Source organism: Mustela putorius, unplaced genomic scaffold (assembly GCF_011764305.1).
Source record: "Mustela putorius furo isolate JIRA1106 unplaced genomic scaffold, ASM1176430v1.1 tig00003898_pilon_pilon_pilon, whole genome shotgun sequence".
Classification (NCBI taxonomy): Eukaryota; Metazoa; Chordata; class Mammalia; order Carnivora; family Mustelidae; genus Mustela; species Mustela putorius.
In genome coordinates this window covers 33,423,975-33,450,901 of record NW_025422047.1, presented here as the reverse complement: position 1 = coordinate 33,450,901, position 26,927 = coordinate 33,423,975, and the positions used below count along the sequence as shown (strand labels likewise).

Genomic DNA, 26,927 nt, shown 5'->3' with positions numbered 1-26,927 from the left:
AAGTAGGCAGAGAGGCAGGCAGAGAGAGAGGAAGAGAAGCAGGCTCTCTGCTGAGCAGAGAGACCAATGCAGCTCCTGATGATGAGGGGCTTGATTCCAGGACCCCAGGATCATGACCTGAGGTGAAGGCAGAGGCTTTAACCCACTGAGCCACTCAGGCACCCCAGTAATGCTCCTTCTTGATCTATGTACTGGAAACATGAGTTTATACACTGTGAAAACTCAATGAGCTGTACACTTAAGGTTTATGTGATTTTCTCTAAGTCCATTATACCCTAAAAATTAACACACTAAAAAGATTTTTATAAAATCTATGCTTTTAAAAGAAAATTGTGTACACCCCCCTTTCATTTTTCTGACTTGCCGTCATTAATTACTTTTCATCAATGGGGTACTTAATTTGTTATCTTATGTAGAAGTCATCTTCATTTTAATTAATTTCCTTGGTATACTATTGCACAGGACACCCAAATGATTACGTAACTGTCACCTTCAGTTAGTACCACACTAGATCCCAAGGAGAAACTGTGAAAAGCCAATTATTTATGATAATATGTTAGAGTCACCTGGAGGGCGGGGGGGGGGGGGGGGAAGGGTTGAAATGTGATTTCGTTTGGCCCCTTTGTTTTGGTTTACCTTTGTCTACTTCCACAGTGATGTACCCTGCATAACATGCTCAAAGGAGCTTTTCAAAAAAGCCTGTTCTTGTAGAGGAAAAAAATTTTTTTCTACCATCCTGTCTAATAATGCTGCTGCTACCTTGTGTTATCCAGTTCCTTCCATCCCTGGAACTTAAAATATTTCACAAATACTGTTGCGTGGTGTCACCTTCCAGAGAAATGTGGGCTCAGAGACACTGTGAACCTCAAAACTAATAGTATCTTTCTACAGCACGGCCCTCTGCGAAGCATCGCACTCTGCCGAAACTTACCAGCACGAGAACTGAAACACACAATTATTAAGTGACTCTCAAGGACAGTCCATCACAGCTTGAGCCAGGACCTGAATGAACTCTTCAACTAACCGACCCTTAAGGAAAAAACAAAAATCTGCACCCTTGAATAAATGCTCAGCTGCTGAACCCTTGTCATAGGAAACGGGAGGATGCCGACATAATCCCAGAAAGAGGACCTGCGGGTTCCACGACGCTGACCTTTGCGTGAGCCCCCGCACTCCCGACCGTGCGGGGCCGACATTCACTGGGTGCAAATTCCGCGTAGCCCCTTCTCTGGCGCCAAGGAGGCTGAGGCCGGAAATTCCAGGGCTGAATCTAAGCCCACCCCTCCTTTTCTCCGGCCACCCACAACCTCCCAGCCTACCTGTTTACCTGAGATGCGCCTGGCACTCCTGGAGAGCTGACTCTGCGCGCTCGCCCAGAGTTTCTGAGGCCGGACGCGCGGCCACCACGTCAGCCAATCGACTTTCGCTCGGACTTTCCCTCCTGACCCTGGGGCCCACCCGCCTGAGGAGGTGCGCGCGCCCGCAAACGACCGGGAGGGGGGCCGTGAGGGAGGAAGCCAGCCGCACGCAGCGCGCCCGTGCCACGGGGAACCGAGGCGGAACGGGCGCCCGGCAGGGGTAGGCGGCGCGCACCGGGCATGCGCAAACCGCGGCGCCAAAGACGCGGGGCGGGGCTTCTAGACAACCCGGGAGCTTGCAAAGTACTTGTGGAAGTTCCGAGGAAAAAGAACGCTGTTTTAGTGATTTTCGGTGGCTGCAGCGGGAGGACGCTATGGTAGTCGGCTCCGAGACGACGGGCGCGTTTTGCCAGAGCGAAATATTGTCCGGACAAAACGTAATCGAGCTAGAAGAAGGAAACCATGTGGTTAAAAATGTGTTTTGTGGCCTCAGAGTTGGGGTTGCACTCTCCAAGAAGCTGGAGGAACTGTGGTTTCCTGGTTGGTTTGCCTGTGGTCTGGGGTAGAAGGACACTGGGGAGAGGGGGGCATGTCGTGAAGTGATGGTTGAATGGAAAGAGCTGAAGTGGATTCCAGTTGGGTGAGCAAAAAGCAATACGTTAACTCCTGGCCTGGGAACGTTTACAACCCAAAACTTGGAGGTAGTAAACTTTTTGACTGAAGTGCTATAGAACGAGATCTGGATGCTTATGTTCAACCAATGAATTTTTTAAGACACAATGTTGAATCTTCCAGAATTAAACAAAGAATTCAGTCCTCAATTCGTGTACCTCTGTGTTGAAACAAGAAAGGACTGGCATAATTAAATAGCAGCTAGTAATTCAAATGTGGCTTTCTTGTTCCACATAACGGTATTGCTTTTATAAATGTCACCTTAATTCCTTCAGACACCCAATAATTACTGAGTACATACTATATGCCTGGTACTCTTCTGGGTGTTTGTTAAGTAATGATAATGGTTTTCTGGGTTTGGGGTTTTTGTTTTTTTTTACACATCCCTAGAGAATAGGAATACAATGAAGTGTTGACAGTTCCCCAAGTTAATTGAAGGAATTTACACTTTAGTAAGTGCAAAAAAAAAAAAAAAAGGAAATGAAAAAGACAAAAAAATTGAACATAAATTGGTTGGAACAGGGGTGACTGCTGGCTCAGTTGGTTCAGCGGGGTGGTGATCTTAGGTCCTGAGATCAAGTCCCCCGTGGGGCTCCCCATACTCAGAAGGGGTCTGCTTAGGATTCTGTCTCTCCTTCTGCCCCTCCCCTTGCCCTCTCTCTCTCTCTAAAATAAATAAATAAAATCCTCTTTAAAAATGGTCAGAACAAAATAGATTATAATATTCCCAAACTCTTAGCTATTATAGTGTAATGAACAGAGAGTGCTCTAAAGAGGTTTGTTACAGATTCAAAAATGAAATACATTTTTTCCTTACTTCAGTCAAGGTCTGAATCAGTATTTACAGACACAAAGTACCACTGAATATATTGAGATAAAAAGAGGAGTGGTATAATTTGTTAGAGTAGTGGGAAGCGCACTCCAATCAAGAATGTCCTCTGAAGGGGCACCTGGGTGGCACAGTTGGTTAAGCGACTGCCTTCGGCTCAGGTCATGATCCTGGAGTCCTGGGATCGAGTCCCACATCGGACTCCCTTCTCAGCAGGGAGTCTGCTTCTCCTGCTGACCTCTCTCCTCTCATGCTTGCTCTCTCTCTCTCTCAAATAAATAAAGTCATTTAAAAAATTATTAAAAAAAAAAAAAAAGAATGTCCTCTGAAAAGGTTTAGGGCCAACTCAGCATGTGCAAAAGGAAGGAAAGAAAGTTGCTTTTCCTAGCTAAGGATAAGAAATGGGGGAGAGTGACCACAACATTGAGAAAACTCAAACCTAATAATGGATTCATACCTTAAATTTAAAGAAAGTGATTATACTATTTTTCTATAGGTAAAGGTACATTAACCCTAGTTTTTTAAAGCTCATCTGGGTGCTAAAAGCCTCCCACGTAATAAGAAAACCCCACGTTTTCTTTCCCTTTAGTAACTCGTTTTTTCTTCCACCTTTGGTATCCAGTGAGTTCAAACATTAGGACTTTTCTCCCTAGCCCCTCCTCTAACTTACCTGAAGTAACTCTTTAATGTTCTTTTCCTGAATGTTTCAGGCCTCAATAGCTAATTTTTCCCCAAATCTCTTCCACACCACAGTCACTCATATACACATTTTTTTTAATGATTTTATTTATTTATTTGACATAGACAGCGAGAGAGGGAATACAAGCAGGGGAGTGGGAGAGGGAGAAGCAGGCTTCACTCCGACCAGGGAACCCAATGAGGGCCAATCCTAGGACTCGGGGATCACAACCTGAGCCAAAGGCAGACACAATGAGTGAGCCACCCAGGTGCCCCCATATACACATTTCTTTATTCTTTATCCTAACAGTTGCGAGCCTATAGGAAATCAAAGAGACCAATTAGAGCCTTCTTTCCTGTTCTCAAGCTAATTATCAAAGATGCCTATGCCTTCGTCCCTCTTATAAGTTGGGCTTTTGCAGAAATTTGGCTAAGGATGAGAGGGAAAAGAAAATGAACTCTTTCTTTACAGAGAACAAAAGAATGTCTGATCATGAATGCTTTCAAGTCCCCAAGTGTGCCAGGTACTCTACAATCAGTTCTGGAAATAAAATAATGAATAAAAATTATGCTTACAAGTACCTGAGGATGTCATGTGTGTTTAGTCAGGGTTCTTTAGAGAAACAGAGCAAGATTTTATATCTTCATAAATCAATTGTGTTTCTATACACTAACAATAACCAATCTGAAAAGGAAATCCATTTACATTATCATCAACAAGGATAAAAGGAAGAAAGGCTCAGCATTAAACTGAGGAGGTAACTTTTACACTGAAAACTATAACACATTGCTAAAAGAAGATACAAATAAATGGAAAAACATCACATTTGTGAATTGGAAGACAATATTCTTAAAATGTCTATACTACCCAAAATGATCTACAGATTTAGTGCAATCCCTATCAAAATCCCAGTCGTATTTTTTGCACAAATAGGAAAGGAAAATCCTAAAATTCACATGGAACCATGAAACACCCTGGATAGCCAAAGCAAACTTGATAAAGAACAAAGTGGAGGCCTTACAGCTCCTGATTTCAAAACATGCTATAGACCATAATGGTCAAGTGGCATTTTCATGTCTCTTCATATAGTTTTCCTTCTGTGCATGCCTGTCTCTGTCTCTAAATTTCCCCTTTTTTATAAAGATATAATCATATTGGATTAGGATCACCCTAATGACTTCATTATAATTTTTCTGTAAAGACCTTATTTCTAAATAATGTCTTATTCTGATGTCTTAGGGGCTAGACTTTGCATCTTTTTTGAGGAGACACAATCCAACCCATAACAACACCTTGAGAAACATGAATATGAAAACACAACAAAAAAAAAAAAACAAAAGTAATGGAATGGAGTGAAAGCAGTGCTAAGAGGGAAATTCATAGTAGTGGATGATTATACTAAAAAAGACTTCTGAAATCAACAACTTTATATCTTAAGGAAGTAGAAAAAGAGCAAACAAAACCCCAAACCAGCAGAAGGAAGGAAATAATAAAGATTACAGCCAAGAGACCTGAATATTTAAAAATTCTCATAACTTTAAGTAGATTGATTTAAAAAAAAAAGTGAAGATATAAATAAAATTAGAAGTGAAAGTAAGGACATTACTAGTCACTTTACATAAATTAAAAGACTTATAAGAGAATATTAACATTTGCATACCAACAAGTAATGAGGCGGAATGGACACATTCCTGAAACACACACATTACCAAAACTTACTCTAGAAGAAATAGAAAAATCTGAATAGACTTATAACAAGTAGAGATTGAATCCGTAATTAAAATAAAAATAAATGCAGGACCAACTGGCTTCATTGGGAAATCCTACATTAAAAGAAGAATTAACAGTTTTACTCAAACTTTTTCAAAAAACAGAAGAGGAGGAAATGCTCCCTGATATACTCTATGAGTTCAGCATTATCCTGTCACCAAAGTCAGACAAAGCTATCACAAGAAAACTACAGACAAGTATCCCTTATGATGCAAAATTCCCCCCAAATTACTATCAAGCCAAATTCAAAAGCACATTAAAAGGATTAAACAGGGGGGCACCTGGGTAGCTCAGTCTTGCCCATCCTCTTGATTTTGGTTGTGATGTCTGGGTGGGATCAGGCCCAGTGGCAGGCTCCCAGCTCAGCACGGAGTCTAATCTCTCTCTCCCTTTGCTTCTCTCCTTGCCCCTGCTCAGACACTCTCTCTTTCTGTCTTTTTCCTTAATTAAATAAATAAATACAATATTTTTTTTTAAAGATTTTTTATTTATTTATCAGAGAGAGAGAGGGAGAGAGCGAGCACAGGCAGACAGAATGGCAGACAGAGGCAGAGGGAGAAGCAGGCTCCCTGCTGAGCAAGGAGCCCGATGTGGGGACTCGATCCCAGGACGCCGGGATCATGACCTGAGCCGAAGGCAGCTGCTTAACCAACTGAGCCACCCAGGCGTCCCAATAAATACAATATTTTTAAAAAGGATTAAATACCATGAATAAAGTGGGATTTATTCCAGAAATACAAGGGCGGTTCAACATAATCCATGTAACACATTATATTAATATAACAAAGGAAAAATACTCACATGACCATTTCAATAGATTATAGAAAAAGCAAAATTGACAAAACTTGACAAAATTCAACTTCCTTTCATGATAAAATACTTAGCAAAACAGGAATAGATGAGAACTGCCTTGACATGATAAAAAAAAATTCATGAAAAATCCACATATAACATTCAATGATATAAGACTGAAAGCTTTTCCTCTAAGGTCAAGAACAAGACAATGATGCCTAATATCATCACTGCTATTCATCATTGTACTGGAAAATATTAGACAGAACAATTATGCAAGAAAAAGAAATAAAGGCATCCATATTGGAAGGGAAGAAGTAAAACTATCCTTATTTGAAATGGCATGATTCTATATAGAGAAAATCCCCAAAAATCTGCCAAAAAATTAACACATGAATTCAACAGAGCTGTAAGTCACAAGATCAGTATACAAAAATCAATTGTTTCTGTATACCAGCAATAAATAATCTAAAAAGGAAGTAAAACAATTACTTTACTACAACACCCAAAAGAATAAAATGAGTAATAAATTTAATCAAGGTTTGTACAAGGAGATTTGTACACTAAAAACTACAGAAACAATGCTGAAATTAAAGACCTAATTAAATGGAAAGGGTATTCTAAGTTCACAGATTAAAAGACCACACAACTAAAATGCACTGCTCTCTAAAGTGATCTACAGATTGACTGCAATCCCTATAAAAATTCTAATGTCCTTTCTCTCATAAATCTATTAAACTAATCCTCAAGTTCATATGGAATTGCAAGAGGCCTCAAATAGTCAAGACAATACAGAAAAAGTTAAAGCTGGAGGATATACATGTTCTGATTTCAAAATTTACTACAAAGTGACATTAAAGTGGGGTACAAACATGAGTAAACATATAGACCAATGGAAAGAATAGAAAGCCCTTGAAGAAACCCAAATACCTATGGCCAGTTGATTTTTGACAAGGATACCAAGACCATTCAATGGGGGGAAAAAGCAGTCTCTTTAACAGATGGTGCTGGGATAGCTGGATAATATATGCAAATGAATGATTTGATGCCTGTTTCGCTCTATATGCAGGCATACTTCATTTTGTTGCACTTTGCTTTATTGCATTTCACAGATAGTGTTTTTACAAATTGAAGATTTGTGGCAACTCTACATCACGTAAGTTTATTGGTGCCATTTTCCCAACAACATTTGCTCACTTTGTGTCTCTGTCATATTTTGGTAATTCTTGCAATATTTCAAACTTTTTCATTATTTATCATTCAGATCTGTGATCGATGATCTTTGATGTTACCACTATAATTATTTTGGAGGCATCATGAAACATGCCCATGTAAGATAACAAATTTAATCATTAAATGTTGTATATGTTCTGACTAGTCCACCAACCAGCCATTCTTCCATCTCTATCCCTCTCTCTAGGCCTCCCTATTTCCTAAGAGACAACAATATTTAAATTATACCAATTAATAGCTTTATAATCTCCTCTAAGTGTTCAAGTGGAATGAAGAGTCACATGCCTCTCACTTTAAAACAAAGGCTAGATTCTTAGTGAGGAAGACATGATGAAAAGCCAACATCAGCTGAAAGCTAGGACTCTAGAGCCAAAAGGCCAAGTTGTGAATACAAAGGAAAAGTTCTTGAAAGAAATAAAAGCTCTACTCCAGGGAACATAGGAACAAAAGCAAAGCAGTCTTATCTCTGAAATGAAAAAAATCGTAGTGGTCTGGATAGAAGATCAAATCAGACACAACATTCCTTTAAGCCATAGCCCAATCCAGAACAAGACCCTAACTCTCTTCAGTTCTATGAAGCCTGAGAGACATGAGGAAGCTGCAGAAGAAAAGCCTGAGTATAAGATGGCACCTCAGATGGCACCTTTGGCTCAGGTCATGATCTTCAGGTCCTGGGATCTAGCCCCATGTTGAGCTTCCAGCTCATTGGGGATTCTGCTTCTTTCTCTCCCTCAGCCTCTCCCCCTGCTTGTGCTCTCTCTGTCTCTTTCACTCTCTCTCAAATGGATAAATAAGATCTTTGAAGAAGGTGGAGGAGGTGGAGGAGGAGGAAGAAGAAGGAGGAGGAGGAAGGAAGAAGAAGTAGAAGAAGAAGAAGGAGGAGGAGGAGGAGGAAGAAGGAGGAGGAGGAGGAGGAGGAGGAAGGAAGAAGAAGAAAGAAGAAGAAGGAGGAGGAGGAAGGAGGAAGAAGAAGGAGGAGGAAGAAGGAGGAAGAAGGAAAAAGAAGGAAGAAGGAGGAAGAAGGAGGAAGAAGGAGGCGGCGGTGGTGGCAGCAGCATCTCCATAACATAAAAGCACATGGTGAAGCAGCAACATATCCAGAAGATCTAGCTAATTAATGAAGGTAGCTGCACTAAACAAATATTCAAGGCAAATGAAACAACCTGTTGGAAGAAGATACCACCTAGGATTTTCATAGATAGAAGTCAATGCCTAGCTTCTAAAGCTTCAAAGAACAGGCTAACTCTCTTATTAGGGTCTAATGCAGCTGGTGACATTAAATTGAAGCTAAAGCTCACTCAGCATTCTACAGTTCCTAGAGCCCTTAAGAATTAAGCTGTATCTACTCTGCCTGTGCTTTAGAATGTAGCAACAAAACCTGGCTGATAGTGCATCTGTTTATAACATGGTTTACTGAATATTTTAAGCCCACCGTTGAGACCTGCTGCCCAGAAAAAAGAATTTCTTTTAAAATATTATAACTCATTCACAATGCACCTGGTTGCCTTAGAGCTCTGATGGAGATATACAGTGAGATTAATGTTGGTTTTTTTCATGCCTAACACAACATCTATTTTGTAGCCCACAGATCAAGAAGTATTTTTAACTTTCAAGTCTTACTATTTAAGAAATACATTTTATAAGGCCATAGAAGCCATAGGTAGTGACTCCTTTGATGGATCTGGGCAAAGTAAATTGAAAACTTTTTGGAAAGGAGTCACCGGTCTGGATGTCATTAAGAATATTTGTGATTCATGGTAAGAGGTCAAAATATAAACATTAACAGGAGCTTGGAAGAAGCTGATTTCAACCCTCAATGATAACTTTGAAGGATTTAAGACCTCAGTGGAAGAAGTAACTATAGATGTGGTGGACAGATGTTTGTGACATTGAAGTTAGTGCTTTTCTAACTTCAGATAGAATTCAAAGTGGAGCCTGATGATGTGACTGACTTGTTGCAATCTTGTGATCAAACTTTATCAGATAAGTTACTTCTTACAGATGAAAAAGAAAAAAAAAAAAGAAGTGGCTTCTTGAGATGGAATCTACTCCTAATAAAGATGCTGTGAAGATTGTTGAAGTGAAAAACAAAGGATTTAACATAGGACACAAACTTAGTTGATAAAGCAGTAGCAGGGTTTGAGAAGATTGACTTTAATCTGCTGTGGTTAAAATGCTGTCAAAGAACTTTGCATGCTACAGAGAAATCATTTGTGAGAGGAGGAGTCACTAGATGTGGCAAATGTTATTATCTTATTTTAAGAAATTGCCACAACCACCCAATCTTCAGCAAACAAGGTCCTAATCAGTCAGCAGCCATTAACACTGAGGCAGGATCCTCTACCAGCAAAGAGATTAAGACTTGCTGAAAGCATAGATGATGGTTAGCATTTTTAGCAATAAAGTATTTTTCAATGAATGCATGTATGTTGTTTTTTAGACATAATGCTATTGCACATTTAATAGAGTATAGTATAATGTAAACATAACTTTTCCATGCACTGGGTGACCAAAAAATTCATTTAACTTTATTGTGACATTTGCTTTATTATGTTGGTCTGGAAATGAACCCACAATATCTCAGTGGTATGACTATACAAAAATTAACACAGAATTGACCAACAAACTAAATAAAGGCTAAAATTATAAAGCTATTACAGGCAAATATCAGATTAAGTCTTTACTACCTTGGATTTGGCAGCAGATTCTTTGTTTGGCACCAAAAGCATAAAGAACAAAAGAACAAATAGATAAATTGGATTTCATCAAAATCAAAAACTTTTGTGCATCAAAGGACATTATCAAGAAAGAAAACTCACAGAATTGGAGAAACATTGGCTAAACATATATCTGATAAGAGTTTAATATCCAGAATATATAAAGAATTCTTACAATACAGTAATAAAGACAACCCAATGAAAAAATGAGCAATAGACTGGAATAGATATCTCACCAAAGAAGATATATAAATGGTCAACAAGCCTGTGAAAAAGATAGCCAACTTCATTGGTCATTGAGGAAATATAAATTAAAGCCACAAATGTGATACCACCTCCTCACACAGACTAGGATGGCTATAATTAAAAAAAAAAAAAAGCAGGACAGTAAGTTTGAGAGAAATGTGGAGAAGTAGGAAGGCTTTACATTTCTTTGGATATATAAAATAGTATAGTCACTGCTGGGGCACCTGTGTGGCTCTGTTGGTTAAATGTCTGACTCTTGATTTCAACTCAGGTCATGATCTCAGGGTTTTAGGGTCAGGCCTTGCATAGAGCCTGCTTAAAATTCTCTCTCTCTGCTCTTTCCACCTCAGTCTCCTAAACTGTCAAATAAGGCATCGATTAAAGTCTTCCAGGTTTGTCATCTTATGATTCTAAAAAGTTAAAATAGGCTCCACTTACATGAGTTCTTTTTTACTTAAGCCCATGATTCTCCACTCAGGACATTTTTGCCCTGAAGGGAACATTTAGCAATGTCTGGAGACATTTCTGTTTGTCACAACTGGGGATAGAGTTGCTACTGGCAGCTAATGGGTACAGGCTAGGGATGCTGCTAAAAATACTGCACTGCACAGGACAGTCTCCCACAGCAAAGAATTATGTGGCCCAAAATGTTAATGGTGCCATTGCTGAGATACCCTGACTAAACGAACAGAAAATTCATACCAGTCTCACATATGCAATTTGTGACACTGAAGTTAGTGCTTTTCTAACTTCAGATATATAAAATTCCAGATCCAGCTAATCAATTCCTTGTTTGCCAAAGTCAAGGATGCTACAAACTACTTACTCTGAATGATTTTACATTTTGATTTTTTCATATGGGTAGAAAAGCTAAAATTAAAATTAGAACATAATAACAACATAACTAGTAATTCAGAAAGAGGTGCTCTAAATTATACTTAGGTTCAAATAATAGCTCAAATTCTCAGTATGACTTCAGGCAAGTTACTGAACTAACCAATATAAGAATATTTCTGTCACAGGGATATTGTGAATGAGATAATGGGTTATAAGTAAGCATTAAATGAAGGTTTTTGTTATTCCAATTTGCTAGGCAGGCTAAATACGGCTGGAAAGTTGCAGGCTGCTCTTTACTTTTCAAGAATTTCCCTGATATCCCTCTTCCCAATTCTCTTTTAAGTTCTTCTTTCTAATCTGCTGTGAACCAAGATATTAGACTTCTACGCTACCAACCTTTTTAGAACTGGGTCTAAGCTCTATGTGAAGTCCTAGAATGCTCCTAAGAGCAAAGTGCATGGCTTTCTGCATGTTGACTGGTTAGAGGCCTTAACTTCTAGGTTCCCAGCTATGTCCCAAATAATAGAAGTCTGTTATATATATGACCTATTATATCACAATAAAATATTGAAAAAGTTCCCCAAATAATTATTTTGTTTATTCTGTCCAGCAAAGTCCCTTGGAATTTAGAAATGAAAATCTAATGCACCAGAACCTAAGATCTGTCCTAAAAGTACAATACCTTGGTATTTGTAAGGTATAAACCACTGAGAGCTTAAAGTGCTGATAATCAGACCTACAAATTTTAAAACCTGTCTTTCACTTACAAATAGCATTGCTTCAATATTTGTAATACTTCTGTAAAAGAATATTATGGAATAATAGATCTTTTCACTAGTTTGAGTTACAATCTCGTCTATCCATCAAGATTTCTTAATCTTGTGTCCATAAACATTCTTTCCAACTTTCCACTCTATTCTATGGATGGACTCCATGTGTGTCAAATTCTACATTTGTGTGACTGTGTTTTGACACCTAAATAAAAGAATCTATGGATGGGGCACCTGGGTGGATCAGTGGGTTAAGCCTCTGCCTTTGGCTCAGGTCATGATCCCAGGGTCCTGGGATCGAGCCCAGCATTTGGCTCTCTGCTCCGCGGGAAGCCTGCTTCCCCCTCTCTCTCTGCCTGCTTGTGATCTCTGTCAAATAAATAAATAAAATCTTAAAAAAAAAAAAAAAAGAATCTATGGGCCTACAGTGGCTATGTATCTTTCAATGAATGGTATTTTAAAATGTGGGTCCAGTCATGGTACAAGTATCATGGGGTTATACTGTATTTTCTAGTTAGACACTGATGAAGTAAACTTTAAGTTTGAGGAAAACAAAATTTTTCAAATGAGCAAATATTGTCATTTAATTTATTTATCTATTTATTTTTCTGTGACTCCACATTTATTAGTTAAAGCGCTGCCATTTTAAATATAATTCTTCATTCCTTAACCTATCCCCCAAATGGCAGACACTGCTGATTTTTTCCCAATATGTTCTCCCCTTCTTCCATGATGTTTGTTTTTGTTTTTTCCCTAGACTTACTGCCACACAGCATAATACTACTTCCCAATTTCCCTTGTATCCCTTATGTCCAAGTTCTGACCAATGAGATCTATGTAATTTCCAGCGCTTTCCTTTTTTTTTCTTTTTAAAGATTTTATTTATTTATTTGACAGAGAGAGATCACAAGTAGGCAGACAGAGAGAGAGGGAGAAGCAGACTCCCTGCTGGGCAGAGAGCCTGACCCTGACACAGGGCTCTATCCCAGGACCCTGGGATCATGACCTGAACTGAAGGCAGAAGCTTAACTCACTGAGCCACCCAGGCACCCCAATTTCCAGGGCTTTCTTTACCCTTATCTTTCTCCTCTTTCTGCTGGCTGGAACCTTATTCATGGGTTACAACTGGGCTTGCATAAGAAGGAAAATAAATTTCTATCTTATTTAAGCCACTATTAGTTTGGTCTTAAATAGTAGCTAATCTAATGACCTAATACAAAAACATAATCCCCAAAAAACACTGAACAATTTGTCAGATATTTAAGTTCAGTGAGGATTTTAAGGCTCCTGACAATTTGGTTTCTAGCCATTCTACAAACTGATAGATAAATCAATACTTTAATTACATAGTTCTCAACAAAGATTAGATGATCAATAATGTAAAAGTATAAGCTTGGGGTGTCTCAGTGGTAGAGTTGGTTAAACATCCAGCTTTTGGTTTGGGCTCAGGTCACGATCTCAGGGTCGTGAAAACAGCTCTGCCTCAGGGGAGTCTGCCTAAGAATCTCTTCCTTTCCACTTACCCCACCTTTTTACCCTCCCCCCATCCATGTGCAGGGTCTCTCTTTCCAATAGATCCTAAAAAAAAATAATAAAATAAAAATATAAGCTTGATACTTCAGCAGTTTTGCTCTAATATCAGGACATTACAGCTTTATATAAAATAACAATAGAAAGAGTAATTGTGATGGATTAAGCCTAGGGTATCCGAGTCTAGGTCAAATAAATTTTACCTTTTTTTTTTCCCTTAGGGCTAAACTTCGCAGCATTCTGATCCCTGGCCATAGACAAATTGGGCTGCAGATAAGAGATACATCCCATAATAAGAGCTCTCAGAATAATGGGTATTTGTTGACTCTGGATGGACACTGGCTAACTTCCAAGCTTCAGAATATTTTTACACCTAGACCCTATACCCTCAACTACTCTAGAGGCATAGGACTAGATTACACGTGACATCAAGCTTTGCTTTTTTTTTTTTTTTAACTCAATAAAATCAGTTCAAAGAGGCTAAAAATTGGTAGCAATTTTCTAACGGTATTTGGAACTATGTCTAGGAGAGTCTTCTCACTAAATTTACAGGTATTGAGAGACAAAGGTCTTAGTGAGGCCACAAATCTGCATCCACCTCCTCAGGATAAGATATTCAGAGATCAATGCACTGACAGAATTGGCTAAAAGTCTATCTTTACACTGATACAACTGTAAAAAAATATATATATATAATCTTTAAATCTTGACCTGGGACTATTATTGTATTTCCTAAATTATAACCTGTGGCCAATATTTAAATCTATAATCCCACTGCAGTTAGAAGAGGGAATCCTGGAATCAAATCCCAGCAATATTATTAACTCATTTATGATGCTGGGAAACTCAGTTTCCACATTGGAAAATGAGAGAAACATTTTCTGAGGTCTGAAATTCTAATTTTAGTGCCCACTATCTAATAGGTTCTCAAAATTTGTTAAGTGACTCTATATTGCACTCCGGACTGCAAATTTAATTAGTCAAAAGCTGAAACATTCCTCAAAAGCTTTTATTTTAGTTAAACCGCAAACATTTCTCTAAACTATTTCTTTGTAAACATTTCAAACTTAGCTATTTAGTCAAATATTTAATCAAATATGAGAAAATTTATTTTGGTATTAACTGATCCATAAGCAGCAAGTCTACCCAATATCTTACTTTTAACAATTTGCCCATCAGATATCTAATATTAACAGCTTTTAATTGCTCAGACTCAGAAATAAAAACAAAACTATTGTATTTTGCATTTAATTGGAAAGCATATATATTAAGTTTTAACCATATTACACCCCCGATATTCAACTGTTTTTGGTTTTCAAAATTGGCAATATTATATGGTTCAAACTGAATATATTTAGTATTAAATACAAAGTTTAAGAAAAATATGACAATAGGAGTTCCAAATCTTCTCATTCTGCCTTTTACTAGGATCATTTCCTACCTGTTAGGGGTGGGGCAGGTATTTTTCTAAAATTTCATAATGGGCTCAGCACGCTTCTGCTGCACAACTCTGCTTCTAAAATTTCATAACATTGTGTCTCTTCTGCATAGCATTTGTAGCTTGTGGTTTAAAAAATAGTATAAATTATTACGTTTTGCCAAATATTCCAAAGGGCTGGTACGAATAATTAAATGTTTTAGAGAAAGAAAATGCTGATAGTTGCTTAATATTCCTTGATTATTTAGCTCTGTGGTTCACAACCTTTAACGTTCCTAAGCCCGGGAGAACTTACTAAAACACAGGTTTCTGAGCCCTATAACCAGAGATTCTGATTCAGTACATTGGGGTTGGCCATGAATTTGCCTTTCTTACAAACTCTCCCGTTAGGCTTACGTTGCCGGATCTTAAGCTCATACTTCCAGAAACACTGATGTGGAGTCCCGAAGACACTTCTTTGTAACAAGGCCTCTTCTTTATTTTGGTCATTCAGTAAATAAAACTCAAGCTGATTAGGTGTGATAAATTCCCTTACGCCAGAACCCTTTCTTTGTAAAGGGTTACTTAATTGTAAGGTAATTATGAATTGATATGCTCTGACCCAGTCTCTACAGCCCACAGCTGCAGGACAGCTAACTCCGAAGGACGCATTCACCTGTCCGGCCTTGAGAACCTCCCAGAGCGCTGGCTTGCGGGGAGGGCAAGGGTCGCCCCAGCGCCGCTGCAAGGCCAGGCTCGCTTTTTTGCAAGCTTTATCAGAGGCCGCCCGTCCAGCTAGACAAACTGCAGGAGAGTCCTGATAGGGAAGCGCGTGGGCGCCAATCTAGAAGACCAAACCCGACCCACCGCGGGCGGCCCACCCAACCCCATCCGGGAGTCTTCTCTCCGCCAGGGTCCTTCTTGGAGCCCACGAAGCCTAGCAGGGGTGACAGAGAGCCCCTCGAAGGGGTGCAGCGGGCAGGTGCCGACCCGCCGGAGATCACGCAGCGAGCCTGCGCCTTGAGCCGCCACCTCCGAGCAGTCGCCGGATTGCCGCTTCCCCGGGAGCCACTTGGCGCTAGGACCTACCCAGAGTCGGCTCGGTCAGGATCCGAGGAATTCCTACAGGCCCGCACAGAGGCCGGCGAGCTCGCCCACTCCTCGCGGCCCACTCCCTCCTGCCCCGCTAGTGAAGATGTCCGCCAAGCCCGACGCCGGCTTCGTGAAAGAGGCTTCACGCCAGATCCTGGCCGGAGGTTCCGCTGGTAAGGTCGCCCCGCCCCGCCGCGGGCCTGTTGCTTTTCCCTTCGCGTGTCCCGAAAACTTGACTCAGGCCAGTCTCCCTAGAGAAGTTTCTCCCCTGAATTCCGCGCTGCGCCGAGGCAGCGCGGAGCCCGCCGTGGGCAAAAGCAAAGGAGGCCGGGAGCGGGCGGTGGACGCTGGGCGCCCCAGGTCAAGTCCCCTCCGCCCCGCGCCGCCGCTCTCCGGGGCCCCGCCCCCCGGGTCGTGAGCGGGGGAAACAGGCGAGGGAGCCTCAAGGCCTGTAGCGTGGAGGAGGCCTTTCTGCCTGCCTGGTTACTTTACTTGAAAAGATCCAGTTGCGCTCAGACTTCCTCTTGCTCTCAGTTGTAGGAGCTTTTTTGTTGTAGGAGCTTTTTTGTTCTGGGTAATTCAGGTCTTACATAACTCCTGTCTCCCTCATTCAGTACCCGCCTCAGGACTCCACAGGTCTTCTCCTTGCAGGGGTGCTTGCTGGGTGGTGGTGGTGGGGGGGCTCTTTGCGCCTGAAATGGGCATATTAAAATTCATATGTTAACACAGATAAACACGTTTGGTATAATCGGCTCACGTTAATTTATGGAGAGTTATGCTGTGGGGAAAAAACCTTCAGAAAACGTTTGTTAGAACGAATCGTGGAAATAGTTACTAAGTGTGGCTGGAGAAAGTCACCAACCCATGAGATTATGTTGTGTGAATGTGTGTTAAAGATATTTTAAAACAAATTATGAGTTAATTGAAAAATTAATTTTTCCTAACTCTGCATTTTATTATAAATTTATAAAGTAATTACTGTAATTCACTCATCACCATAAAACATTTTTATAAATGTAGAGAGTCTGTTAATAATTTGTACTGTGGCAACTGTAGTAAATCATATTAAGAGAGTGACTAGATATCCACTGTTTAACATCAACTAGTAAAATTTATTTTCAAACTTGGACTTTTTATAAAGGCCTATTATAAATTATGACTAGTTATCAGTATGTCATGGACTGCTTGCATCTCAGGAGTACCACAGGCAGCCAGATGTTTCAGTTACCGTCTGTACACTTTCCTAAAGATATTTCATTAATATGACAGTTAAGGCATTCATATCTTGTATGTGTCTACTTTTTTAGTTGTTTCCCCAGAGGGATGTTGAATTTTCACCAATTTACTCACCATTTGGCCAATTTCACAATGTTCAAGACTCTGCCAGCTGTTCCCAACTTAGTTGATTTAAAGTCCACAACCCTGATCAAAGAAAACTTAGCTGTCCCAACAGGACAATAAGGCTAATTGGTGAACATCCTACCCTATGACTAATGATTCAGAAACATCTGTAATTGTCTTGGATGATCATACTCTATTTTGGACACAGCTAAATTCAGGGGAGAAGTGTAGATCAAACTGTAATCCTGCTTACACTGTTTTGGATGATAAACATCTGGCACAAATATGTGTGATTCCATCATGTTCTTACAGTTGTAACTAATCTGAATGAAAATTAATACATTTCTAAGAGAGTAAACATAGTTTAGTTGATTTATATATTTTGTACTATGTAATTTTGATAAATGACAATAATTTATACTTACATCATAGTGTAGAAAAAGAGTCCTGTTTTCTTCTATTTGGATAATATTTCATAAAATTTTATATTTATCAGACTTTAATAAATGCATACTGATCATATTATATATACTAGGCCAAGGGCCAAAAAGAAATTAATATACAAGAGAGGTGGAATTTTAATAAATACAGAAAATGCATTTGAATCTCTAGGGCTGGGGTTCTGATGAGATAATGTCATCAAAAGCAACACCTCTATGTATGCATTATATAACCTTTTGAGGGTTAAGGTTAACAATGCATTCTGGTTTTCTTAAGGGGGAAGAAAAAAGCTGGGAAGGTTTATTGGAGAAGTACCATATCTTATGGAATTCAGGGTCTTGATGCTTTCCTGGAAGAGACTGCCATCAGGAGCTAGAGCGCTGAGGGGAACACAGGAAGTCAACTCTTGCCATCTTTTACCCTTCCTCACTTTGTCAAGGGGTTAAGCATTTCCAAGGCAGCAGAGTGGTGGTTAATAATAGGGTCAGGGGTAATACTAATAGTTGTTGGGACGGCTTGCCATACTTCCATAGATTTGCCTATTAAGGAGTAAATATGCCCAAGTGGATTCAGGCAGTTAATTACTTATAAAGACAGGAAAAGCAAATCATTATGGTGTCAGTTCCCTGGGTCCCTTTTTCCACGGATGACACCAAACTGAAGGGGCCTGATGATATATAGTATGAGTGGTAGGTCATTCTGGTGTTGGGAAAGCGCCTTAACCACAGCCAGTCTTACCCACTTACGCTGAAGGCTGCAGCTTTCCCTAAGTGCAAGTGTGGTGGCAAGCCTTGTATTCAACTGTCACTAGGGAGATGGACAAGAAATGGCCTTCTGACAGTCTTCGATGAGATAATGGGAGAAACCGCTTCTCAGCTCTTCCCCACCCATCTGCTTATCTTCCCTTAGGGCAGAGGAAATCACAGGGCATTCTGCCAAGAATCAGGTCAGACCATGGCTTACCCTTCCTGTAGGGTTATTTGGACATGTGCAAGGTTGTCAGCATGCTAGGCTGTGGAACTCTTTCCCTGTGCTCTTCCGGTGCCTTCGTTAGTCTTTTTTTCTTACAATTGACTGCTCTTTCCCATTCTCCCATCTACAGGACAGAGTGTGGTTCCTAACAGCTCTTGAATTTACATGCTCTTGACTTCCATTCTGCAGAGACAGTGAGGGACCGACTTGCTTTTTTTTTTTTTTTCCCCCAGTGTTTGAGTAAAAGCATGGGAAAGACTAAATATAACCTAATTTTGGACATGGACCCACCTTTGCCACCAATCTGTTGTGCTGCCCATGCGGATGAGTGGGGCAGGAGTGGGCAGGGAGACTTCAGGGGAGATTTATCTTACAGAGAAACCAGACACATCATGAGATGGATAATAGATGTCTTTCATCACGATATACATCTGTCTTTCATTATAAGATGGTTTGTGATATTTGTATTTAAAAGACCAAAGAGATCAAATCACTGACAGCTGCTTGGACAGTATACATCTAAAGACTGGCCTTGAACTTGTAGCTGTAGGTAATATATAAAGTTATTTTTAACCAATGGCAATTTTGTTTTATAGTTTTATATGATACGAGCTGTGCTCAAGACAAGTCAATATGAATTGAAGTTTTACAGAGCAGGCTTCTAGTCTGTATTTTCAGCTTCAGGTAATCACTTAAGATTCACGTGAAAGAATAGAACCCAATGATGAGAGAGCTTCAGGAAGATCAGCAAGGCCAAACACTGCAGAAGGGGTAAGGATGTGAATGAGAAGAGGCCATTGTATTACAACCTGAGTGCTCAAAGTATGGTCTGTGGATGAGCAGCTACAGGCACATGGTAGCACCTGGAAGCTTGCCTAAAAAGTAAGATCTCAGGCATCACTCCAGACCTGCCATCTCAGAATCTGCATTATAGGAAGGACTCCCAGTCACTGGTCTGCTCTTTCCAGTTTTAGAAGCACTGCATTAGAAGACCTTTGAGGAAGAGAGATTTTATAGAGGGGAACCAGATTGGCAGAGGATTACAAGTTAAAGCATTCTTGGTTTTCATTGCTGACCAGAGAGAGAAGACTGAATTCTGTACACCTTATTATATGCTCCCAATTTAGCTGTCAGTCTTATTTTCCTCCTCTCCTACACATGCTATTCAGTTTCTGCTAAATAGATCTGTTCACTGTACTTGAATGTTACCTGTACCTTTGCACTTTAAATCACAATGCCTGGGATGTCTTCCTCTTATTTTCTCTACCTATTGAAATCCTATCTATTTTCCAAGGTCTAACTTGAATATGATTTTCTGCATGAATGTTTCCCAATGTCCTCTACAGCCTTATCCAGCTTAACATTCTCATTAACATGTGAATGGCACAAGTAATCAAAATAACTAACATTTATTGAGTCAATACTAACTGGTAGACTCAGTTCTAAGTTTTACATGTATCAACATGTTTAATCCTCATCACAACTCCAGGATGAAGAAACTGATGCACAGAGGGCCTAATTAATTCACTATTGGTTGCATAAGCATGCAACCATTTCTGTAGGAAATCAGGATAGGGGAGGGATGAGAAAGATATTTTTTACATCGTCAGACATTTTTAGAATTTGGAGAGATCAATTCAAGTCTATCCCTTACTGTTTCTATATTTCTTAATAGTTTACATCCCTTAAAAGAGCTATTTTATCTACAAATACAATTCTTACAGACTTTCTGCTAAATAGTGTATTTCTCTTTCTAAATAATTTCAGGTGTATGGGTGCAAAATTAGCTTTTAGCCAAAAGAAAATTCTCAATCCATCTAGGGCCTAAATGTGCAGTTGGGCGTGTTACATACTGAAAAAGGGCTCTGGCCACTGGAGCAAGTGGGAGCTGAAATCTGATTCATAATCCATGTATCTTAGAGTTATAGATGAATCCTTCTGGGGGAGTAGGGGCATCTTTTTCTTTTTAAAAAAGTTTACTTATTTTTAAATTTAAATTCGATTAATATATAATATACTAGTTTCAGAGGTAGAGTTCAGTGATTGATCAGTCTTATATAGTACCCAGTGCTCATTAAGTCACATGCCCTCCTTAATGTCTATCACCCAGTTACCCCAACCCCCAACCCCTCACCTCCAGGAACCCTCAGTTTGTTTTCCAAGATTAAGAGTCTCTTATGGTTTGTCTCCCTCTTTGATTTCATCAGTTTTATTTTTCCCTCCCTTCCCCTATGATCCTCTGTTTTGCTTCTTATTCCACATATGAGTGGGATCATATGATAATTGTCTTTCTCTGACTGACTTATTTCACTCAGATTGATATCCTCTAGTTCGATCCATGTCATTGCAAATGGCAAGATTTCATATTTTTTGTTGGCTGAATAGTATTCCATTGTATACACACATACCACATCTTCTTTATTCATTTATCTGACGATGGACATCTGGGCTCTTTCTATAGTTTGGCTATTGCAGACATTGCTGCTATAAACATTGGGGAGCAGTTACCCCTTCTGATCACTACATTTTTATCTTTGGGATAAATACCCAGCAGTGCAGTTGCTGGGTTGCAGGGTAGCTCTGTTTCCAACTTTTTGAGGAACCTCCATCTGTTTTCCAGAGGGGTTGTACCAGCTTGCATTTCCCCCACAGTGTAAGAAGGTTCCCCTTTTTTTTGCATCCTTGTCAACATCTGTTGTTTCCTGACTTGTTAATTTTAGCCATTCTGATTGGTGTGAGATGGTATCTCATTGTGGTTTTGATTTGCATTTCTCTTGATGCTGAGTAATGTTGAACATTTTTTTCGTGTGTCTGTTGATCTTTTTGTAGGTCTTCTTTGGAGAAATATCTGTTTATGTCTTCTGCCCATTTCTTGATCTGATTATTTGTTCTTTGGATGTTGAGTTTGATCAGTTCTTTATAGATCTTGGATACTAGCCCTTTATCTGATAAATACCTTGTCCCATCTGCAAATACCTTCTCTCATTCTGTGGGTTGTCTTTTGGTTTTGTTGACTGTTTCCTTTGCTGTGCAAAATCTTTTTATCTTGATGATGTCCCAGTAGTTCATTTTTGTCTTTGTTTCCCTTACCTTTGGAGACATGTCTAGCAAGAAGTTGCTGCAGTACTCCTCTAGGATTTTGATGGATTCCTGTCTCATTTAGGTCTTATATGCATTTTGAATCTATTTTTGTGTGTAGTGTAAGGAAGTGGTCCAGTTTCATTCTTCTTCACATGACCATCCAATTTTTCCAACACCATTTGTTGAAGAGATTGTCTCTTGTCCATTGGAAATTCTTTCTTCTTTTGTCAAAGATTAGTTCACCATAGAGCTGAAGGTCCATTTCTGGGTTCTCTATTCTATTCCATTGATCTATGTGTCTGTTTTTGTGCCAGTACCATATCATCTTGATGATGACAGCTTTGTAATAGAGCTTGAAGTCTGGAATTGGTTTTGGTTTTCTTTTTCAACATTCCCCTGGATATTTGGGGTCTTTTCTGTTTCCATACACATTTTAGGATTATTTGTTCCAGCTCTGTGAACAAAGTTGATGGTATTTTGATAAGGATTTTACTTGAATGTACAGATTGCTCTAGGTAGCAAAGACATTTTAGTAATATTTGTTCTTTGTGTTGTGATGGGCACTGGGTATTATACACAATTAATGAATCATTGAACACTACATCAAAAACTAATACATAGTATATGTTGGCTAATTTAAGAATATAATTGGAAAAAAAAACCCATGAATATTTGTTCTTCTAACCCACGAACATTTTTTTTTTTTTTTCATTTCTTTGTGTCTTCCTCAATTTTTTTCATGAGTGTTCTGTAATTTTCTGAGTACAGCTCCTTTGCCTCTTTGGTTATGTTTACTCCTAGATATCTTATGGGTTTTGGCACAATTGTAAATGGGATCGATTCCTTCATTTCTTTTTCTTCTATCTCATTGTTAGTGTATAGAAATGCAACAGATTTCTGTGCATTAATTTTATATACTTTCACTTTGCTGAATTCCTGTATGAGTTCTAGCAATTTTGGGGTAGAGTCTATTGGGTTTTCCGCATAGTATCATGTCATCTGGGAAGAATGAGAATTTGACTTCTTCTTTGCCCCTTTTATTTATTTATTTATTTGTTGTTGTTGTTGTCTGATTGCTGAGGCTAGGACTTCTAGTACTGTGTTGAACAGCAGTGGTGAAAGTGGACATTCCTGCCATGTTCCTGACCTTAGGGGGAAAGCTCTCAGTTTTTCCTCATTGGGAATGATATTTGCTGTGGGCTTTTCCTATATGGCTTTTATGATATTGAGTTATGTTCCCGCTATGCCTACACTGGTGAGAGTTTTAATGAGGAAAGGATGCTCTACTTTGTCAAAGGCTTTTCTTGCATCTGTTGAGAGGATCAGATGGTGCTGAGACATCTTTTTCTGTTTCTCACAATGACCAAAGGGATTGGTAGCAACCTGACAGCAATACTGATAGACTGCCCCCACAAAACTCGCTAGAGTTCCAAGGTCTCATAGGCCTCAGTATTTCACGTCATTACCTGTCTGCTCACCAGTAGGGCTCCAGGAAGTTTCCCTTCTATGAACATTCTTCCTTGGAGCCAGGAACTTAGCTTTACCTCAGATCTTCCCATTCTTCCTAATAACCAGTTTGGATTCTTCCATGTGTTTCCAAAGCTCATGGGGTTCTTATTTCCCAAGTCATGTAGAAGTCTTTAAGATTCACTCAGATAAGTATTCTCTCCAACTTCTCAATGGGCTTTTGCCTCTAACTTCAGAGTTTTCCAGAGTCTCTGGAAGGTCCTCTTGGATCCCTGAGAGACCTTCTCTCACCAGAGCCTGTCAGGGTCCCTCCTGAGGCCTTGCATAGGCCTTGTCCACACTGAATTCCCTTGCACGGTGGTGTCTCTAAGAACCTTCCTGTCCTGTCTCCCTGAATCTCATACTTATATTCCCAGAAGTCTTCCAATGCCACTAGGAGAACTTCCTAGAGCATTTCCCCTCCTTATATCTTTTACATGATCACCGTTCATGCAGGACACCGATTTAGACACAGTTGCAGTACTTTGTGCAGTTTGTCTCATTAATCACCTTTGAGGGATCAAATGAGAAAGTGGAATGAAAAATGCTTTTTAAGGGACACCTGGGTGGCACAGTGGGTTAAAGCCTCTGCCTTCGGCTCAGGTCATGATCCCAGGGTCCTGGGATTGAGCCCCACATTGGGCTCTCTGCTCAGCAGGGAGCCTGCTTCTCTTCCTCTCCCTCTGCCTGTGTCTCTGCTGACTTGTGATCTCTGTCTTTCAAATAAATAAATAAAATCTTAAAAAAAAAAAAAAAACCCTTTTTAAGGGGAAAGAAACCTGGGATTCATGGATAGGTTTCTGGGAAATTGACTATTGAAAGTATATGTAAAAAGCACATTATACTTATGAAAGACAGTCAAGACTTTCAACCTAAAAAGTTAACTAAAATGGTACTGGATAATTTCAAGTCTTCTTAAAACTCTTGATCTTTTGATCTTATATATCGTAATGTATCTTCATTTTTATAAGATTTCTACCTTTTTTTTTTTTTTTTTTTTTTGCTTTAACCCATCATAGTTAAAATACAGTTAAAAGAAGTACTTTAACAGGCAGTATGTATACCAGTAGTCCTCTGGACTTTAATTTGAGCTAAGTAATAAAAGGGTCAATGCATGGGAGGTAATCAAGGTTAAAATTTTGATCAAGGAAAAGGCTTTTTCAGAATGGGTGCTAAGGAGACACACATGTGATTTGGATAAATGGCTCCTTTGGAACTTCAGGATTTGGGAAACTGCAATTGTTTGATAATAAGTAGCAGGTTGTAGTCAAACAGGTGAGCCTTTATGACACATCAAAGGGAGGCTGGAACCCATTATCTGGGTAATTAGGGCAGAAAAATTCCCCTTATTTCAACCACATAGGAGGAAGCAACTCTACTGGTCAAAGTAATTATAAAATAGCTTTAAGGGATGCATTTTAATTAAAATATAGTCTTGTCTCTTTAAAATTTTAATTTAAACTTGATTTAATTAACATACTGTATTATTAGTTTCAGAGATAAAACTTAGTGATTCATCAGTTGCTTGTAACACCCAGTGCTCATTACATCATGTGCCCTCCTTAATGTCCATCACCCAGTTACCCCATCTCCTCACTCCCCTCCCCTCCAACAACCTTCAGTTTGTTTCCTGTAGTTCAGAGTCTCTTATAACTTGCCTCCTCTATTTTCATCTTATTTTATTTTTTTCTTCCCTTCCCCTATGTTCATCGGTTTTGTTTCTTAAATTCCACATATGAGTGAGATTGCATGGCATTTGTCTTTCTCTGGTTGTTTCACTTAGCATGATACCCCCTAGTTCCATCCATGTCATTGCAAATGGCAAGATTTCATTCTTTTTGATGGTCAAGTAATATTCCTGTGTGTGTGTGTGTGTGCGCGCGTGTGTGTGTGTGCGTGTGTGTGTGCGCGCGCGTGTGTGTGTGTACAGCACATCTTCTTTATTCATTCATCCATCAGTGGACTTCTAGGCTCTTTCCATAGTTTGGCCATTGTGGACATTGCTGCTATAAACAATGGGGAGCAGGTGCTCCTTCAAATTACTATGTTTGTATCCTTTGGATAAATACCTAGTAGGGCAATTCCTGGGTTGTAGGATAGCTCAATCTTGTCTCTCTTAAAGAAAATCTAGTTCTTGGGGCTCCTGGGTGGCTGAGTCTGCTTTGGCTCTGCCTTTGGCTCAGGTCATGATCCCAGGCTTCTGGGATTGAGCCCTGCATTGGGCTCCCTGCTCAGCGGGAAGCTTGCTTCTCCCTCTCCACTGTCCCTGCTTGTATTCCCTCTTCCACTGTGTCTCTGTCAAATAAATAAATAAAATATTCAAAAAAAAACCAGCAAAAAAAGAAATTCCAGTTCTCAAAAATGTGAATTTAAGAACAAAATATGAATTGCATAATCATATTTCAAAGGATTTCTTATTTTACTGTCCTTCAGTGAAAGACATTTTAAAAGCATAAGTATAATATGTGGCACACAATTCAGTTGACATAAAAACATGATCAATATTAACAGTACATTTTAGGAACACTTTGTTAAACCAGCATTGCCTCATCTCCTTTGTCTGTGACTGCCTTCCCCTCTCAGTCTTGACTATAGCATTTCAGAGCACTGAGAAACTGGTGTTTTAGGTAGAGCATAGTAGATGCTCAGGAATGGATGTTGACTGTATTAATGAATAAATATCAGAAGTATAAGCCACAGAATATAGTCTCCAAGTCCTACTCTGAAGAGAGAAGAGTATGCTGAGGTTCAAGTCATCAGATAATGAATATTTGCCACAGTACTTAACTTTAACAGTATTTTCTTGTACTGTAACCATTTGGTAAATGAAGTGAAAAGATTATCCTCAGGTCTAAAATGTGTGGCACCTTATGAGTGAGAGGTCTATGATGATTTTTTAAATTTGTGTATCACCTTTTGTTCCAGGACCTCAAAATGAAAAGAGGTACACAAATCATTTCAAACATCTTTATGATTTAAGTAGGTGGTATCTTACAATGGCAATAAATGAAACCAGGTCAAGGAACGTCTAGGAGATTTTTTTTTTTTAAGATTTCATTTATTTATTTGACAGAGAGAGAGGTTACAAGTAGGCAGACAGAGATAGAGAGGGGAAGCAGGCTCCCTGCTGAGCACAGAGCCCGAAGCGGGCCTCGATCCCAGGACCCTGAGATCATGACCTGAGCTGAAGGCAGAGGCTTAGCCCACTGAGCCACCCAGGTGCCCTAGGAGATTCTTAATTGCTCTAGATTTTAACTGATTTTTCTTACCATTTTTTTTCTTTTGGTTTTAAATTATTATGTTTGTGTCACTTATTTCCAAACTTTGATGTGATGATGTCTTACACACATTCTAAGTATTCTATTAGATCTGTATCTTTTGATCCCTTGTATCAGTTTGCAAGGGCTATCTGAACAATGTACCACAAACTGGATGGCTTAAAAAAACAGTAATCTCTTGTCTCACAGTACTGGTGGTTCGGAGTCTGAAATCAAAGTGTGGGTAGGGCTGGTTCCTTCTGGAGACAGCAAAGGAGAATTTGGCCCATGCCTGTCTCAGTTTCTGGCAGTTGCTGACCATCACTGTGTTCTTTCCCTGTCATCACATGGCTTTCTTCCCGTCTGTCTCTGTGTCTGTCCAATTTT

The 26,927-nt window shown here is 39.5% G+C and overlaps 2 protein-coding genes across 5 annotated transcripts in view; one reads left to right on the top strand and one right to left on the bottom strand.

The window, feature by feature from the left end:
* The window catches only part of MIPOL1 (mirror-image polydactyly 1), a 343,108-nt gene extending 327,083 nt beyond the window's left edge, over positions 1-16,025 (bottom strand). The window contains exon 1 of one of the 3 annotated variants that reach the window (XM_013046227.2): positions 15,940-16,025. The gene's annotated coding sequence lies outside the window, so the exon portion shown is untranslated. Of the gene's footprint in view, positions 1-1,319; positions 1,457-15,939 lie in introns of those variants that run through there. The other 2 variants (XM_004773315.3, XM_013046226.2) reach the window with 2 other exon arrangements.
* The window catches only part of SLC25A21 (solute carrier family 25 member 21), a 492,482-nt gene continuing 481,554 nt past the window's right edge, over positions 16,000-26,927 (top strand). Inside the window, exon 1 of one of the 2 annotated variants that reach the window (XM_045067625.1) lies at positions 16,000-16,115. In XM_045067625.1, coding sequence (XP_044923560.1) covers positions 16,046-16,115 — 70 coding nt within the window. In that variant the 5' untranslated portion in view covers positions 16,000-16,045. The remainder of the gene's footprint in view (positions 16,116-26,927) is intronic. The other variant, XM_013046232.2, reaches the window with a different exon arrangement.